At 44.9% G+C, this 17,443-nt stretch overlaps 1 protein-coding gene across 12 annotated transcripts in view; it reads left to right on the top strand.

Moving 5' to 3' along the window:
• The window catches only part of LOC140408768 (LIM domain-binding protein 2), a 728,711-nt gene extending 714,556 nt beyond the window's left edge, over positions 1-14,155 (top strand). For 11 of the 12 annotated variants that reach the window (XM_072496432.1, XM_072496430.1, XM_072496429.1 and 8 more), the window contains one exon: positions 13,393-14,155. In XM_072496432.1, coding sequence (XP_072352533.1) covers positions 13,393-13,623 — 231 coding nt within the window. In that variant the 3' untranslated portion in view covers positions 13,624-14,155. The remainder of the gene's footprint in view (positions 1-13,392) is intronic. The other variant, XM_072496431.1, reaches the window with a different exon arrangement.
• The last annotated feature ends 3,288 nt before the right edge of the window (positions 14,156-17,443 follow it).

Here is a 17,443-nt window from a genome sequence, read left to right as displayed (position 1 = left end):
CCCTGGGGTTCACCATGGGACGGAGGGGCAGCTGGTTCGAACCCCGGCTGCCCCTGCATCACCTGGCTCTGCCAGCCCTGGTGGTTCCCCATGGTCTGCACCATCATATCGACGACCTCAGCGATGTTCCTCAGTGATTGGGCTATGCTCTGCAGCTCTTCAACAATGCAACCAGCTCTGCTGGACCTCGGCCATTCCCATCTGAGTGTGGGACATGTCCCGCAGAACTTCATCAAGGTCAGCCTAGTGCTGGGTAACATCCCCCAGCGAGGAGGACATTTGTCGAGACCCTCAGTCATGGCCTTTGCCAACTCCGTGACACCTTGGATGCCTTCACTAATATTGCCGAGCACCAGGCTGTCTACTAAGATCGCCACCCTAGCAGTGTTGGCCTCGTTGCCATCCATTGCCGGCAACATCTCTTGCGCCCGTAGCCTCTATGACTTCTCCAATTGGCTATGGATCTGTTGGAGTGACGCTGGCATTACCCACTGAATGTCCCGACAGCTCCCCATCATCGCCATCAGCTCCGGGTAACACTGTTCCACAGGCTCATCATCAGGCTGGGACCCAGCTGATCTCCAACTGCTGTCTTGCCTGGGGGTTCCTTCCTCCACCTGATGTATGTCAGCAGATTTTTTACACAGAGGGTGGTGGGTGCCTGGAACGCGTTGCCAGGGGAGGTATTGGAAGCAGATACATTAACAGCATTCAAAAGGCATTTCAATTAATACATGGATAATAATAATAACCTTTATTGTCACAAGTAGGCTTACATTAACACTGCAATGAAGTTACTGTGAAAAGCCCCGAGTCGCCACATTCCAGCACCTGTTCAGGTACGCAGGGAGAATTCAGAATGTCCAAATTACCTAACAGCACGTCTTTCGGGACTTGTGGGAGGAAACCGGGACACCCAGAGGAGACGCGGAGAACATGCAGACTCCGCACAGACAGTGACCCAAGCCGTGAATCGAACCTGGGACCCTGGAGTTGTGAAGTGCTACCGTACCAGGATGAGTAGAGGGATAGGGCACTAGGAAATGCTGAGGGCTTTGGCCAAGGGTGGTATCATGACCAGTACAGGCTTTGGGAGGCCAAAGGGCCTGTTCCTGTGCTGTAATGGTCTTTGTTGTTTGTTCAGTCTGCTGCTCACCAGATTGTGCCCCCGAAGCCTGACCACTAACATTTCGAACTGAGGTGTGTGTATCTGCGCTGATGGAGGGTGGGGGTGACAGCTGTGCCACGATGATTACAGTGGCATCCTCGGAGCTCTCCTTCAAGGTAGTCTCCTGGGAGCCTGGAGAGGGTGCCACCCAGGATGGGCCAGCACTGTCGGCTGGAGGACCTGCAGGAGAATGGACATGTGGTTAGTGGGAGGGATGGGTCAGTCAGTAAGGCAATAACAACTCGCGTTTGACAGATCCCCCGGGTGGAGCCTGGTGGTTCCTCACCTCTGGGACCTCCACCATCCTCCGCTTAGGGGACCGTCCTGTCCTCGGCCACCCCAGTCATCTCCAGGGCCCGTTCCTCGAAGGTGCTGAGGATTCTTAGGTCTGGCACGCCACTGCCAGTCTGGGCCCTCTCCTGGCGATTATGGGAGAGCTTTTCCTGAGGATACACAGAGTGGTTCACAGTGGTGGGACAGGGTGTATGAAGGGAGGGTTGGGGGGGTGCTTTGAGGGTGGTGGAGGGTAGGTTGGGGGCTGCATGGAGAGTTGGGTGGTGCAGTGGTGCATGGGGATGGACAGGTCTCGGTGGGGGAGGGGGGGGGGGGCATTGGTGTCTACTCACTTGTGCTGCCTGGTGTAGGTCGTTGACTTTTTTTCGGCACTGGATGTCAGTCCGCCTGGACACATTCCGAGCGCTCACAGCTGTCGCCACCGCATCCCAAGAAACATTGGCTGCCATATGGCTAATCCTCTGGAACCTTCGGGGGGACAGGACATCCCTCCCTTCCTGGCCTCCACCGCATCTAGGAGCCTCCCTAGATCAGCGTCCCCGAATCTTGGGGCTGGTCTCCTCGGCGGTATTGTTGAGAGCTGGCTGGGGTTGGCTGAGCAAATGCAGCTTAAGTGCTGCCTGACTTTGTTAACGGGGAGCTGGCGAGCGTGGTGCCACACCTCAAAAGATGCCGAGAGCACACATGGGCAATGACTGAATGAGTGACACCAGCCCTGTACATTGTGGGAGATATCCTCATTCCCGACGAGAAACAGGCATGACTGATATGTTCAGTCACTGTGCTGGCAACCTTGCACAAAGCTCTGGACTAAGCTCCCTGCCTTTTTTTGGTGCAGGAATCCAGTTTTCAGGTTGCGATTACAGGAACAAAACTCATCAAAACAAGGAGCCATAGAAAGAGTAATATTATTGAGAGTTTAATTATAGAGGTGAACATTATGTACAAGTGCTTAACACCTGGAGTTTAAAAAAGAGTGGGAGATGAGAGCCAGAGTGGAGATTTAAAAAGAGCGGGAGCTAAGAGCCAGAGTGGAGATTTAAAAAGAGCGGCAGTTGAGAGTCAGAGCGTAGATTTAAAAAGAGCGGGAGCTGAGAGTCAGACCGGAGATTTAAAAAGCGGGAGCTGAGAGTCAGAGCGGAGATTTAAAAAGAGCGAGTGCTGAGAGTCAGAGCGGAGATTTAAAAAGAGCGGGTGCTGAGAGTCAGAGCGGAGATCTGAGCAGATTCCTAGTCTCCTGAAATTCTCCGAGTGCCAGCTCCCTGGGATGTCTCTGCCTCTGCCTGCTGTGGCTCTGCGAGTGAACACCTGGAGACTACTGTAAAATTAAGTCCCACCAAGGTGTGTGTCTCTACACGGGTGGAGTGTGTGGGTGAGCGCTGTGACGGTTCTTGGATATCAGAATCCCTCTGCTGGTGTCAGTGTTGGAGAACCTGGACTATTCCCTGGGCTGCATTCCTGATGTGCCTGCAAAAGAAAGGATAGTTTGTTAATGCATGGCAGAGGCCTTTAGAACAGGAAACATGACTCAGCATTGTTGAGTGATGGATGATGCAGTGCTGGATCCTCACCATCAGCACAGGAGCAGTCGACATATTCCCTCACCAGCTGGATGGCTCTGTCCTCGAAGTCCATGAGGGACTTGAGTTCTGGCATCCCTCCACCTGTCTGAGATCTCTCCCCCTTGTGTGCTTGCTTCTACTGCATGAAAACAGATGGAGAGAGTGTAAGCAGAACAGGGCAGGTGATGAGGATGTCTGGTGTGTGCGGATGGTGAATGGAACCAGTGAGGTAATGAGGACACAACCCAGAGGGTATATGACGATGTGTGTGGGAGAGCGAGTGGCGGCTTTCCTGAACTGGCAGTGAATGCGATCCCTGTGGATGTGTGAGTTGAGAGCTATGAGAAGAGTAACTTACCCTGGCAGAACAAAGAAGATCATTCATCCTCTTCCCGCACTGAATGGCTGTCCTCTTCTGCAGAGCACTGGCACTAACGACTGCTGCCACCACCTCCCATGCTTCGTTGGTGACCTTACTGCTGTTGTTTCTCCTGAGTGTGGGTACAGCACATCATGGTGGACCTCTACTACATCAAATAGTCTTCCCAGGGAGGGAACTGAAAACATGGGGGCAAATTTCCTGGCAGTCCCCGCTTCCTGGCCACCTCTGAAGTGTGGCTGATGCGAGCTGGGATAGTGTTTAAATGTGGCACCTCGATGATTACATCGCTAAGGTGATGGCAGTGCATATCCTGCAGCAGTGCAGGACAAATGTCTTGCACCAAGGTCTCTGTGACCCTAGCTATGTTGACCTCATTGCATTGCAGTGTTGGCACAATCACCTCAGGCATATGGCTCTTCCATAAAGCCTTTCAATCCAAGGAGTGTACCAGGCACCCCTTCCTGATTTTCCGAAGTTTGCCAGGCAAATCAGAAGCCAGCGATGCAAAGGGAAAAGCCACTATTGCCCTTGGCGGGCTCAACGCTGCTTTTCCTACCTACCCTTGGCCTTTGCCAATTTCCAGGAATATCGCGCCAATCAATTTAGAATACATTTTTGATGTTTGATGGGGTTTGTGCAGGAGCTGAGTGAGTGCAAAATTAGCACGTAAAAATGAGAAAAAAGCGCTAAAAATGAATTGCACATTTCTACAACAGTCTTTGTATTATTGAGAAAACAAAGTGGGGAACCAGAACCCACAGTACAAAGTGTTACCTCGGGAAATTAATTGAAGTAAATCAAGTACGATTAGTCAGTAGACATCAAACCCATGTTTTAATTATTTGTACAGTACATTGTAGGTGTAAGGAGAGACTGAAGGTGGGAAGTTGCACAGTTTTGATGTCCTGAGAATATTGAGTTGGAGTGGGAAATGGTATGTCATGATCAGTCATTAGTGTCTCCACAAAATAGGCTTTTTTAAACCTCATTTGACTGTAAAACATGTCTCTGCTAAACCTCAGTTGTGGGTTGTATTGCTGCCCTCTGCAGGGAGTAAGTGTCTGAACCAGTGAGTTCAGGTTCCAGCGGGTATTATTGGGGAAAATGGGCCTTTCACGTCCTTGTTTATTTTTACAGCATGTATTCTTTGAAACAATCTTTTGTTTACATCATTTCTTTTTGTGACTCAATGTCCCTGTATATTTTCCTGATTAGCTGCAGTGCCTGATCCCCACATGTATTAGGTTTTTTTTCTGTTAATGAGATGAGTAAGTTTATTCATCAGTGTATTGCTAATTAGTAAGAGGCTGTCTTCCTCCATGCTGACATCCTGTTTATTATAACAGCTGGGCAAATTGGAACATTTTCTGCACAGATTGTTGTACAGTTCCAATATGTTTATAGGTGACAGACTCTTTGGTAACAGATGGTAAATTTAAGGCTTGTTGGCAATCAGCAGGTTTTTGCTAATGACTTAATTACCTATGCAAATTATCTCATCAGTATGTGCGTTGTTATCTCTCTTTTTAAAAAAAACTTTATTTAAATTAATTACAGTAATCAAGCAGTGGAACAAATACTAGATTGCTGGTGGCTGGAGGATTGAATGTCTGGCCAACTATGGGAACAAGCTGACGGATTGTACAAATAAATCTGTTCAACAGTTAATCATTCCCAGAGAGGCAGAATCTCACTCCTCACTCCTGGACATATGCAGCAGTTCAGAAGGTTAATAACCTACCATTCTTATAGCCTCACCTCCATACCAGTCCTATGGTCACTAGCTGTTGTGTTTGCTTGATTTATTTATTTTAACCTTCAAAATACTAACTAATGCAGAAATAGGATTCCATATATTGTTCATACTTTTTTACTGAAAAAAAACCTATTTGTAATAAAGGCCGAGTTTGGGCATTTGAGGAGTTTTACAAGAGGTTGTATAGGTTGGAGCACCCAGTGGGGATGTCGGATATAAGGGAGTTTTTGGAAGGGTCTGGAGTGTTCCAGGGTGGGAGAGGATGATGGGGCAGGGTTGGAGAGCTAGTGGGGATTGAGGAGGTTCTGGTGGCTGTAGGGAAGATGCAGGCGGGTAAAGCACCAGGGCTGGATGAGTTCCCGATAGAGTTTTCGAAGAGGTTTTTGGATAAGTAGGCGTCGCTATTGGTGGAGATGTTTGAGAACGCAGTGGCTATAATAATAATCTTTATTGTCACAAGTAGGCTTACATTAACACTGCAATGAAGTTACGTGAAAAGCCCCTAGTCGCCACATTCCGGCGCCTGTTCGGGTACACAGAGGGAGAATTCAGAATGTCCAATTCACCTAACAGCACGGCTAGGAGGGAGCTACCGGAAACAATGGGACAGGCATCTATTTTGTTGTTGTTAAAAAAAGGATAAGGACCCGGTGGAGACTTGGTCGTGTCGGCCAATATCTTTGTTGAATGTGGATGCCAAATTTCTTGCCAAAATGTTGGTGCTTATGTTGGAGGAATGGCTTCTGCAGGTGGGGAGGATCAGACAGGGTTTGTAAAGGGTTGGTGATTATCCTCAAATTGTTAAATGTGGTGCTCTCCCCATCAGAAGGGGGGAAACAGGAGGTGGTGGTGGCGCTGGATGCAGATAAGGCATTTGATCAGATAGAGTGGAGTTAGTTGTTTACGGTATTGGAATGGTTTGGGAACGGGCCTAACTTTGTGGCATGGGTCAAATTGTTGTATAAGGAACCGAGGGCAAGTGCATGTACGAATGGGGTGAACTCGGGATATTTTCACCTGCATAGGGGAACGAGGCATAGGTGTTCCATGTCCCCCCTTTTGTTTGCGCTGGCGATAGGGCCCTTGGCCATTGTGTTGAGGAGCTCGGATAAGTGGAGGGGGCTAGTGGGGGTTGTGGGGGAGCATAGGGTGTTCCCGTAGGCTGATGAGCTTTTGTTGTATATTTCCAACCCGGTTCCCATGCTGGGGGACATAACAGGACTGCTGAAGCGAATTGGGGCTTTTTCGGGATATAAATTGAATTTGGAGTAGAGCGGGTGCTTTTTGGTCTCCCCGCACTTGGGGTGATTGCCGTTTCACGTGGCGACTACTCACTTCAGGTATGTTGGAGTGCACATGGCTCGGGATTGGGCCCGGCTCCGTAAATTCAATTTTACAAGCATGGCGGGCAGTGTCAAGGTGAATTTGTTGAGGTGGGATAGCCTCCCCCATCATCGAAAGCCGGCGACAGGAGATAAAGGTTAATGCTTTGCCGCGGTTTTTAGTTTTATTCCAGTGTTTACCGGTCTTCTTGCCAAAAGCGATTTTATGGGGGTGGAACATTTGATTTCATCTTTGTCTGGAAGGTACGGTACCGAGGATTTGGAAGACAGTGTTTCAGAGAGGGTGACAGTCGGGGGGTTTGACTCTGACAAATCTGCTGTACTATTATTGTGCGGCGAACGCTGAGAAGGTGCGGGGTTGGGGTCAGGTGCCGGATGCTATGTGGGTGAGGATTGAGGCAGGCTCTTGTTGGGAGTTATGGACACTGGCAATGGCGCTGCTAACGTTTGCCTCGGGGAAATACTCGAGTCGTCCGGTGGTGGTGACCATGCTGAAGATATGGAGGCAATTTCGGCTGCATTTTAAGTTAGGCGTGGGGTCGAGGCTGATGCCGATCAAGAGAGTCATGTGTTTGAGCTGTCGAGATTGGATGCTAAGTTTCAGGGTGTTGCTGACTTTGGTTGGCTCTTAATTCATTGCCTGTTGGGTCTTTACTGAATTTGCTCTGTTTCTATAACCTTTGCTCTAGAGTTGCCAGGTATCTTTATGATACCGCCACGAGGTTCAAGTTCAAGTATTGATCAATAACTCAACACACCAATTAGTAAGATTCAAATCAAAACACATTTATTATACACAGTAAATCACTACTCATGCATAAACTCTACTTTCTAGACTCTTCTCTATCACTAAAAGGCCTATACTTAGCTTCGGAATTGGCCCACTAGGTATGGGGAACAAATGGCCTTTTGTTCGATCTGAGTCTGCAGGATTCAAAAGCTGGTATGGACTGGTAGCTAGGAGCGCCTATCTCGTAGCGTGCGTTGACTGGAGACTTACTTGGTTGATGCGGCAGCTTAGGCAGTTCACTCTCAAGGGTTGATTCGAGTTGCTGAGTGACCCTGCCAAGAAGGACGATTTGAACTTGGAGACTCTATTTTATAGTCCCCAGGGGCTTCCCGGCGTTCGGGGCGGACCCCGTATCTGGTTCCAAGTGATTGGACTACGTTCCGATCACTTGGATGGATTTCTCCAATCCTGGAGTTGTTCCCTGATTGCTGGGTGGTCCCTAGGTGTCCGTTGGCCTTCTTTTGTCTTGGCTCCTGCTGGCGCCGAGGAGTCTAGCTTGGCCTTATTCACCTTAAATGTTTTGATTGTTCCCGGGGATCGCTCATTAGTATGCAGATGGCTGTGAGTTCCAGTGCTGTCTGGGCTTTTGCAAGTTCTAATACACAGGATTTTTTCACTTGCTAGTTTTTCCTGGCTTGGCTGAATTTCACTGTAGTCTTTGCGGATCTCCATTTTAAGTCGGGAAGAGGTCAACCCAGTTGGTTACAGGGGATGGGAGGAGCCAGGGCAGTGGTGGAAATGAAGGATTTATTCTTGGAAGGGCGGTTTGCGAGCTTGGGGGAGTTAACTGAGAAGTTTGGGTTTGCATGGGGAGGAGGCATTTAGGTATAGATGCAGGTGCGAGATTTTGCAAGGAAGGTTTATTCGGCATTTCCGGTGACACCACCCTCCTGGTTGTTGGAGGGGATGTTGTTGGTTATGGGATTGGAGGGTGGTCATCTGTGCGATTTATGGGAGAATTCTGGAGAAGGATGCAGCATCATTAGAGGGGGTTAAGGCCAAGTGGGAGGAACAATTGGGGTTGCGCTGGAGGAGGGGTTGTGGTGGGAGGTGTTGTGAAGGGAGAATGCCTTGACTTGGTGTGCGTGACTGGGGCTAATACAGTTAAAGGTGATGCACAGGGCATACATAATGAGGTCAAGGATGAGCCGGTTGTTTGAAGGGGTGGAGGACACTTGCGAGTGGTGTGCGAGAGGACCGGCCAACTATGTACACATGTTATGGTCCTGCCCGAAGTTGGAGAAATTTTGGAGGTCTTTTTTCAGCACCATGTCGGTGATCTTGCACTTGAAGTTGCTTGGGGGCCATACTTGAAGTGTCGGACTGGTCGGAGCTGCAGGCGATGGCAGATGCTTTAGCCTTTGCCTCACTGATTACTCACAGGTGGGTCCTGTTGGGGTTGAGGTCAGCTTCTCCACCCTTTGCCTCAGTGTGGCTGGGGGACTTTATGGAGTTCCTGTATCTTGAAATGTGAAGTTCACCTTGAGGGGTGCGATTGAGGGGTTCCATAAGAGATTTGGTCTACTTATTCTTCAATTTAAAGAGTTGGTTACCATCTACTGCTAAGGCGGGGAGGGGGTTTGGGAGGGGGTTTAGGATGGATGGGGTTTTACTTCGAGTTATATGGGGGTTGGTTGGTTGGTAGCGGGCGGTTCTTTTGTTATTTTTTTGGCGGGGGTGTTTTTTATGTACAAAATATTAAAAACAGCAGAAAAAATATTTTCTAAAAAAAAAAATAAAGGCCGAGTTTGTGTTTCACTGGTACTTTTCTGCCTGTTGAGCACCATGTTTGTGAATAGATTTTTTTTCCTTTTGACATGTAAACTTGTTTCTCAAAGAGCTTTACAATAGTTAATTCCATCAGTCACTCCACGTTATACCTGTGCAGTGTGCCATGCATGGCATGATTCCACATTCATGAGCACCAATTTCAGCTGCGGGATCAAGGAATGATGGAGAAGGCTAGGCACATGCTCACAAGGAAGTATGATAAACCGAAGGATGGATTACAGCATTCCTACAAAAATCCTAGCTTTCAGATGTTGACTGGCATGGATAAAGCTAAAAATTGGTCAGAAACCTTTCTGGAGAACAGATGAGGATAGGAGGAGAAAAAAAATCTGAACTTTTTTTTAAATACATGGGAATTATATGAACTACAGTCATATTATAGATTCAAGTTTTTCCAAGTATTTATAGATTCATAAAATGTTAAGCTCAAAAAACATTCAGCACAACATATCTGAGACAGAACTATCTATTCACTATCATTCCCCAATTCCTTTTCAATTGTCTTGTTCTAATATTCATGCACTTCCCTTTTCTAAACATTATAAAATGTTCCAGACCTCCTTTATTTTTTGATGATAAATTTATGCCCTCTAGTTATTGATCCATTTTCCCCATGGTTCTTACTACTTTTTAAAGATTTTTCTTTGTTTTTCTTCTATCCTCAGTTGGAGATGCTGACTTGAAGTTTTTTAGTCCAAACAATGATCATACTACTTAATAATAATCTGTATTGTCACAAGTAGGCTTACATTAACACTGCAATGAAGTTACTGTGAAAAGCCCCTAGTCGCCATATTCTGGCGCCTGTTCGGGTACACAGAGGGAGAATTCAGAATGTCCAATTCACCTAACAGTATGTCTTTCGGGACTTGTGGGAGGAAACTGGAGCACCCAGAGGAAACCCACGCAGACATGGGGAGAACATGTAGACTCCGCACAGACAGTGACCCAAGCTGGGTCCCTGGTGCTGTGAAGCAACAGAGCTAACCACTGTGCTACCGTGCCGCCCATTTACAGGGAGGTGAGAAAGCTACAGGGTTTGTCGAAAATGTGGATGAACCCAGCAAGGCTGGGGAGGTTCAAGACTTGCTGAAACTTAATGGCAGGACCTCATTATAATTTCTTGAATTTATTTACCAACCAGCAGCAGACCTTAGGGTAGACATCACCACTGAGGAAAGGAAATGCAAAATTAGGCATTAGACAATGGGTAAGGAGGTGGGCAATCAGGAGAGAGGAACCATGGAGAGCACCCCTGCTGCTTGCCCACAAGCAGTGCAGGAAAACGGACTTTGTTTGTTCAGCTGGCAACTTCCATATCCCTTTTCCAGCCTCTAGGAAGCATGCGCAGCTTTATCAGACTTTCAATTGGCTTCCAAATTGGATTGTGGGTGCTCAATTTAAAAACATTAAGAAATGTCCCGCTTTGCCACAGTTGATCACTCAGCTTGCCAATGTAAAAGCAGAATTGCAGGATCAGGGTTACATTTTGCACCTTTGACTTTTTAACCCACCTGCCGCGGAGGAGGAGTAGGTGTCAATGCAATGAGTCTGTTTAAAAATGCTTTAAAAGGACAGAAAACAATACAGCTTCGTGCATCTGCTGTTTAACTTTGTCATTTGAAACAACTGATCTCTTGGTGTGTAATTAATGAATAATTTATCTAAATAGTTTTGTCTTAACTTTATGGAAAAACAGTCTTTGGTTATATTGGTTCTACTGTTCGAAGGTGCTTCGAAAATGTAAAAAGAAATCAAAGGAAGTGAAGTAAATAATACACTACTGTAATAATGATGGCAAATGAGTACCCAGCACCACTTTCTGAAGTGCAATTATAGATGGAAAACAAATCCCGGCCCCCCCCTGAGATAATCACATTGCATGAAAGAGTAAAACAAACTTAATAGGCAGGAGTTGGAACAGGCCACAAAATAAAATAGAGCAAAAAATGTTGAAAAGGTTATGATGGATTCTTGTTAATTTCAATCCAATTAGTGTTTTGTTTCCTATTATGCCAAAATAATTTTTCTATGAAGCTGAGACAACATTGAATATTTACGGTATGATGAAAATGAAATGAAATGAAAATCGCTTATTGTCACAAGTGGGCTTCAAATGAAGTTACTGTGAAAAGCCCCTCGTCGCCACATTCCGGCACCTGTTCAGGGAGGCTGGTATGGGAATTGAACCGTGCTGCTGGCCTGCCTTGGTCTGCTTTAAAAGCCAGCTCTTTAGCCCTGTGCTAAACCAGCCCCGATATGATATGATGTAAGCCACAAAATGTTTAGAACACAGTTGAATTATTTTCTCAAAAGTTTTTTGTCCAGAGACTTTTTTTTTCAGTAAATGTGGCAGACAGTATGTTTAAGTGAACAAGAGCAATATCCAGACTGATAGCAATGACAGATTTTAAAAATTCAGCCAAATAGTATTTCTACTAGAAAGCGGGTATTACATGTGGATAGCAAACCGATCAACTGTCAATGCTGATGTGACTTCTGAATTTGAAAATATCACAACTGGCTGCAAAAGATTGCACTTAATTGCGAATCATTTGAAAATATCTACCCAACTCCAGTTCGGATACATCAGAACATGTGCCAGGAAGTGATTAAAGAAACAGAACCCGGTTATGTTTAAAGTAACATTAGGGTGTTATGACGGGGCAGCACGGTAGCCTTGTGGATAGCACAATTGCTTCACAGCTCCAGGGTCCCAGGTTCGATTCCAGCTTGGGTCACTGTCTGTGCGGAGTCTGCACATCCTCCCCGTGTGTGCGTGGGTTTCCTCCGGGTGCTCCGGTTTCCTCCCACAGTCCAAAGATGTGCCGGTTAGGTGGATTGGCCATGATAAATTGCCCTTAGTGTCCAAAATTGCCCTTAGTGTTGGGTGGGGTTACTGGGTTATGGGGATAGGGTGGCGGTGTTGACCTTGGGTGGGGTGCTCTTTCCAAGAGCCGGTGCAGACTCGATGGGCCGAATGGCCTCCTTCTGCACTGTAAATTCTATGATACTGAGAACTGGCACAGTAAAAGGTTTCTTTACATGCAATCAAATTTTATAGTATCATAAATTTACAGTGCAGAAGGAGGCCATTTGGCCCATTGAGTCTGCACCGACCCTTAGAAAGAGTCCCCTACTTAAGCTACTTAAATTTTAAGTTTGTTTAATTAGACTTGAAAGAATTCTATGTGGAAATGCAATTGAAATTTTGCCTGCTTTTGTACTACAAATTAATGGAAAATCATAATTTTGAACTGAAAGCCTCTATGTTTCAAACATTTCCACCTACCTGTTCTTCATGTGTATGATAAGCATGCAAGGTCATTGAGGCCCCAGACTCTGCTGAGAACGGCTCAGCATTCATCTTGTGCTACTGTGTAGAATGTTTGTGATTAACACATGGAGGGAGAGGATACGACAGAGGGTATTGATGATTCATGGAAGATACACCATTAAGTGACAGCAGACCGAGTAAACTGCAAATGACACATAGAACCATAGAATTCCTACAGTGTTTAAGGAGGCCATTCAGCCCAGTGTGTCTGCACCGACCCTCTGAAAAAGCACCTTACCTAGGCCCGACCTTATCCCGTAACCCCATAACCCCATCTAACCTGCACATCTTTGGACACTAAGGGGCAATTTAACATGGCCAATCCTCACTTGCACTTATTTGAACTGTGGGAGGAAATCAGAGCCCCAGAGGAAACCAATACAGATATGGAGAGAAATTGCAAACTCCACAGTCACCGAAGCCAGGAATTGAACCCGGGTCCCTGGCGCTATGAGGCAGCAGTGCTAACCACTGTGCCACCACGCCGCCCACATGTTATTTATTAGAAGAGCGTTCTTTCTGATCTGAATGATCTTTTTCTTGCATTGTAGTGTTACAATGTACTATAAACAGCACAAATGCACCATCTAGTGGATGCTGACTGCACAGTAATTTTGCTTCTTAGTGTTAAATCAAACTTTGCTTTGATCTCTGAGGGTAAAGCGAGTTAAAAATAATGCTTTAAAATGTTAAAGATTAGGTATTGTTCTGTTAGATTAACATTTGACAAAATAACAGTAGTTAACCTCACATATACTATAAATTCTCTTGCTAAATTGCAAGTAGAATAGTTGGTTGGCAGCTTTGTTGGTGAAATAAAATGTGAAGTTTGTCTTGACTAATCAATCAAATCCAAAATTATGGTGCATGTTTACTAGATGCACCCACATTTTAGCTTGCACACAGTCTTAGGAATTCAAACTAAAGCTCTGCAGTGTTTTACCACATGACTGTTTGTTCCTGTTATAGGATGTTATGGTGGTGGGTGAACCTACACTGATGGGCGGAGAGTTCGGGGATGAGGATGAGCGACTGATCACTCGATTAGAGAATACGCAGTATGATGCAGCAAATGGCATTGATGACGAGGAAGATTTCAATAACTCTCCTGCACTGGGAAGTAACAGCCCTTGGAACAGCAAAGCCCAGTCTAGTCAGGAGAGCAAATCAGAAAACCCCACACCACAAGCCTCTCAATAAACAGAAGCATATCACTTTTATTATAAAATTTTGTGCTCCACCCCCCCTCCCCCCACCTTCTTTCTCCAGGCTGCATCTGAACGTTTCTTGTTTCAAATTGGCTACATTCAACAGTATTAAAATATTAAGACCTACTTTGATTTAGTGAGTTCATATTTAAAGCTTTAAAATCCCAGCTGGTATTATAAGCCATGCAACCCATTATATTTTGTGGGCATCTTAATGTGACATGTTTGTGGTTTCTTTGAATTGTTCCTAAGTTTGAACAGTTGCTATCATGGAAATCTGGTAGTGATTATCATTCATATACAGGTTTTGCAAGAACCTTTGCTGGTCCAACTTTTGCTTGTGTATTTATGTAAGCTTTTTGTATGAAAACTAACAGATAATTTAGAGCAGAAACTATTTCATTCACATAAATGTTCAGCACAGTATGTGAAAGTTAGAAATGAGTCCTTGTGTCATTAAACAGATGTATTTTATGTATGCTTTGCCATTAATTAAATGTGCCAATAAACAGTGGTAACATGGATGCACGTGTCTGACAGTCACAGTTGTCAGTTTTTCCACTAAATCTAGTAGAGGATTTATGTATAAAACATTACAATAACTTGGTAAATTGATAAGTATTGCAGAAATGCAACAGATATATAATGCAGTGATGAGCTGAACATTCTGCATCTGAACTCTCAGAATCTAACTCTTAATTCTGCAGCCAACAAAAAAGCAACACGCACAATAAATTGCATATTGTTATCATAAGGGAATGTACATAGTTCATATTTTGCATGTAATATTCACAGGCTTAGTAGTCCAACCCATTTACTGAAAATGTCGCTTGGATGTTTGCAGTGAAATTCCAGCTGTGGCTACTTTAGAAACTGGAAACACTTCTAATTGAATATTGTGGATATTAGGCACAATGCAGAGCCATGAGCAATTTTCTCACATTGATGGTGAAATTAAATACCCAAAAAGTTGGTTGTAATAAAATGTTTTGCAGAAGATAATCTTTTCCAGCTGTTGAAGTATTCAGGACCAAATTGGAACTCTAATTACATTTTGTCTTTTAAGTTGAGAAACCTCATTGAAAGTCCAGAGCTCACAGATAAGTGGATAATAATGAGAACTAAGACAAATCAACAAGTGGACGAGGTTTAAAAGCCTGTAGGTTGTAGGAATTTGAATAGTCAAGACAGAAGAGAACCTCGACAGTTTTAAGATCTGCGGGGAGAAATTATGCATTTTGTCTTGATTTTAACACAGTGAAGGAAGATGCATGGAGAAAGAAAGGCATCTCAGGTGTTTTATAGCCTTGTCAGTACTGTTTCACAGTTTGTAAGCTTATTACTTTAAATGTCAGACAGAAACTCATGCAGATTACCTTGCTAGCACATCCCTCCCACTGTACCATATCTTAACCAATGAGCAAAACAAGAGCACTGTCGTAGGAATGCATTCAGCCTCCAAGTCACACACCATCCTGACCTAAGACATATCAGCAATGCTGGGTCAACACACTAGAATTTCCTACAAAGTACCATTATCAGAAGGACTGCAGCAGTTTAAGGGGAAGGCCCATTGCCACTTTTTAGGGCAACTTGGCATTGGCAGTAAATGTGACTTTGTTAGTATTTCACTGCAATACTGTGTCCCACATCCTGACAAGTCTTTTTTTAAGGTTACATTTCAAAAGTGTTCCATTTTTTGCATTAGTATTTTATATTGTTACGCCACCCTGGGCAAGTGTGTGGTCAATTCCAACGCCGCGTGCCCCAGACTCACAACAAGCCTTCACAGTTCCAAGAGAATGGCACCCAGACTTACTGGAGAGAGTTTTGGTGGATATTTTGGGGGAGAAATAATTGGAACCCTCCATCCACCCATCCAAGCTGCAGGACTAAAATGAAACCTTGTAGCTCTGAAAAACATTCCAGACAGATAATATCCAATCACCACCTGTTACCAAGCAGAGCACAGCTTTTTATTTTATATATTTTTAAAATAAAGTACCCAATTAGTATTTTTTTCAATTAAGGGGCAATTTAGCATGGCCATTCCACCTAGCCTGCACATCTTTTGGTTGTGGGGGTGAGACCCACACAAAAACAGGGAGAACATGCAAACTCCACACGGACAGTGTCCCGGGGCCGGGATCAAACCCAGGTCCTCAATGCCGTGAGGCTGCAGTGCTAACCACGATGCCTCCATGCCACCCATGAGCACTGCCTTTTAGGTCAATTCATTTGCCACCAGCCACATCAAGCAGACCAAGTCATCACTGAGGCCAGCCAATTTCCAATCTCCAGTCTAAAACATCACAACCTTCTGGATCCTGTTGTTTGAATTAAAGACTGCCTACAGGCTGCTTTTCCTTAAAGTCACAGGTCCATTAAATATCCATGGATCAAAAATGTAACAGCAAGAATAAAAGGCGATAACAAGGGAATGGCCAGGGAATAAACAAGAAGGAACAGGAAGGACCTTTACAATATTGGATACTTTAGCCTATCCTTCAATTTTCTAAAAATTATATTGTTGTGCTTCCACCAGATGACACCGTTACCAAAACTGCAATGTGTTAATGATGGAAACCATGTGGAGTCAAATGAATCGCAAAGGATTCTATTCTGTCAAAATTCAGCTGGTATACAGAAAGTCGCTTGGTAGTACAGACTGTGATTGTTGCCAAGAAAAGCCAGAAATGTCCCAATGACCGATTGATTGTATCAAACAGTAAGTCCCTTTGGCTGTTCACATTAGGCAGAGTACCGATGATGGTTCTCAACCAGCCCATGCTTACAAAATTCAGAGCACACATGATATCTGACATTAGACGTGATTCTTCAACTGGGCAGCATTGAATGAAAATGAACATCTCTTATTGTCACAAGTAGGCTTCAAATGAAGTTACTGTGAAAAGCCCCTAGTCGCCACATTCTGGCGCTTGTTCGGGGAGACTGTTACGGGAATTGAACCGTGTTGCTGGCCTGCCTTGGTCTGTTTTCAAAGCCAGCGATTTAGCCCTGTGCTAAACAGCCCCTGGCTGAACAATATCGAGTGTGTTGAGAATTACTTTAAATCAGTCATTTTCAAACTCAGGGTCATCACCCGCAGGTGGCTGCTCAGGAGAATCCACAGCATGTCAAAGCAGTGCTGGTGTGAGCTACACGGCCTCTGGTGAACAGCCTATTAAGAAGAATCTGAAATCAGGAACAAAGCAGAATAAAGATTTTTTTTAAATTTAGGGTACCCAATTAATTTTTTCCAATTAAGGGGTAAATTAGCATGGCCAATCCACCTCCCCTACACATCTTTGGGTGGTGGGGTGAAACCCACAGAAACGCGGGGAGAATGTGCAAACTCCACACGGACAAGGCAGAATAAAGATGAGTTTTTGAGGTATGGCTTTATTAATTGTCCCAATGCAAATCAGGATGCACAACCCACGTGTGTTATATGCAGGGAAATACTGGCAAATGAGAGTTTAAAACCTTCAAAACTTCAAAGGCATTTGAACACTAAGCATAGCGAGTTTCAGGACAAACCACTTTTGATATTTTCCAAAGGATGCAGCGAGAACTTAAATCATCATCTGAAGTCCTTAGCAGAAACGCAACATTGAATGGAAAATAATTGAGATTGTGAGGACCAAGCAGGCTCACCTGTCACATTAAAGGTAGGTGGAAATGGTGTGTCACTAAGGTCGGTCGGCGTGGGTTGCAAAGGTTGGCCAGTTAGTAAAAGTGGGTCTTGGGAGAAAGAAAAGTTTGAAAAACACTGCTCTAAATAACAAAATAAAGATCATCAATGTGACTCA

The sequence above is a fragment of the Scyliorhinus torazame genome, chromosome 3 (assembly GCF_047496885.1).
Source record: "Scyliorhinus torazame isolate Kashiwa2021f chromosome 3, sScyTor2.1, whole genome shotgun sequence".
In the NCBI taxonomy this organism is placed as follows: Eukaryota; Metazoa; Chordata; class Chondrichthyes; order Carcharhiniformes; family Scyliorhinidae; genus Scyliorhinus; species Scyliorhinus torazame.
The sequence above is the reverse complement of the archived record's forward strand: the minus strand, read 5'-3'. Positions and strand labels throughout refer to the sequence as shown.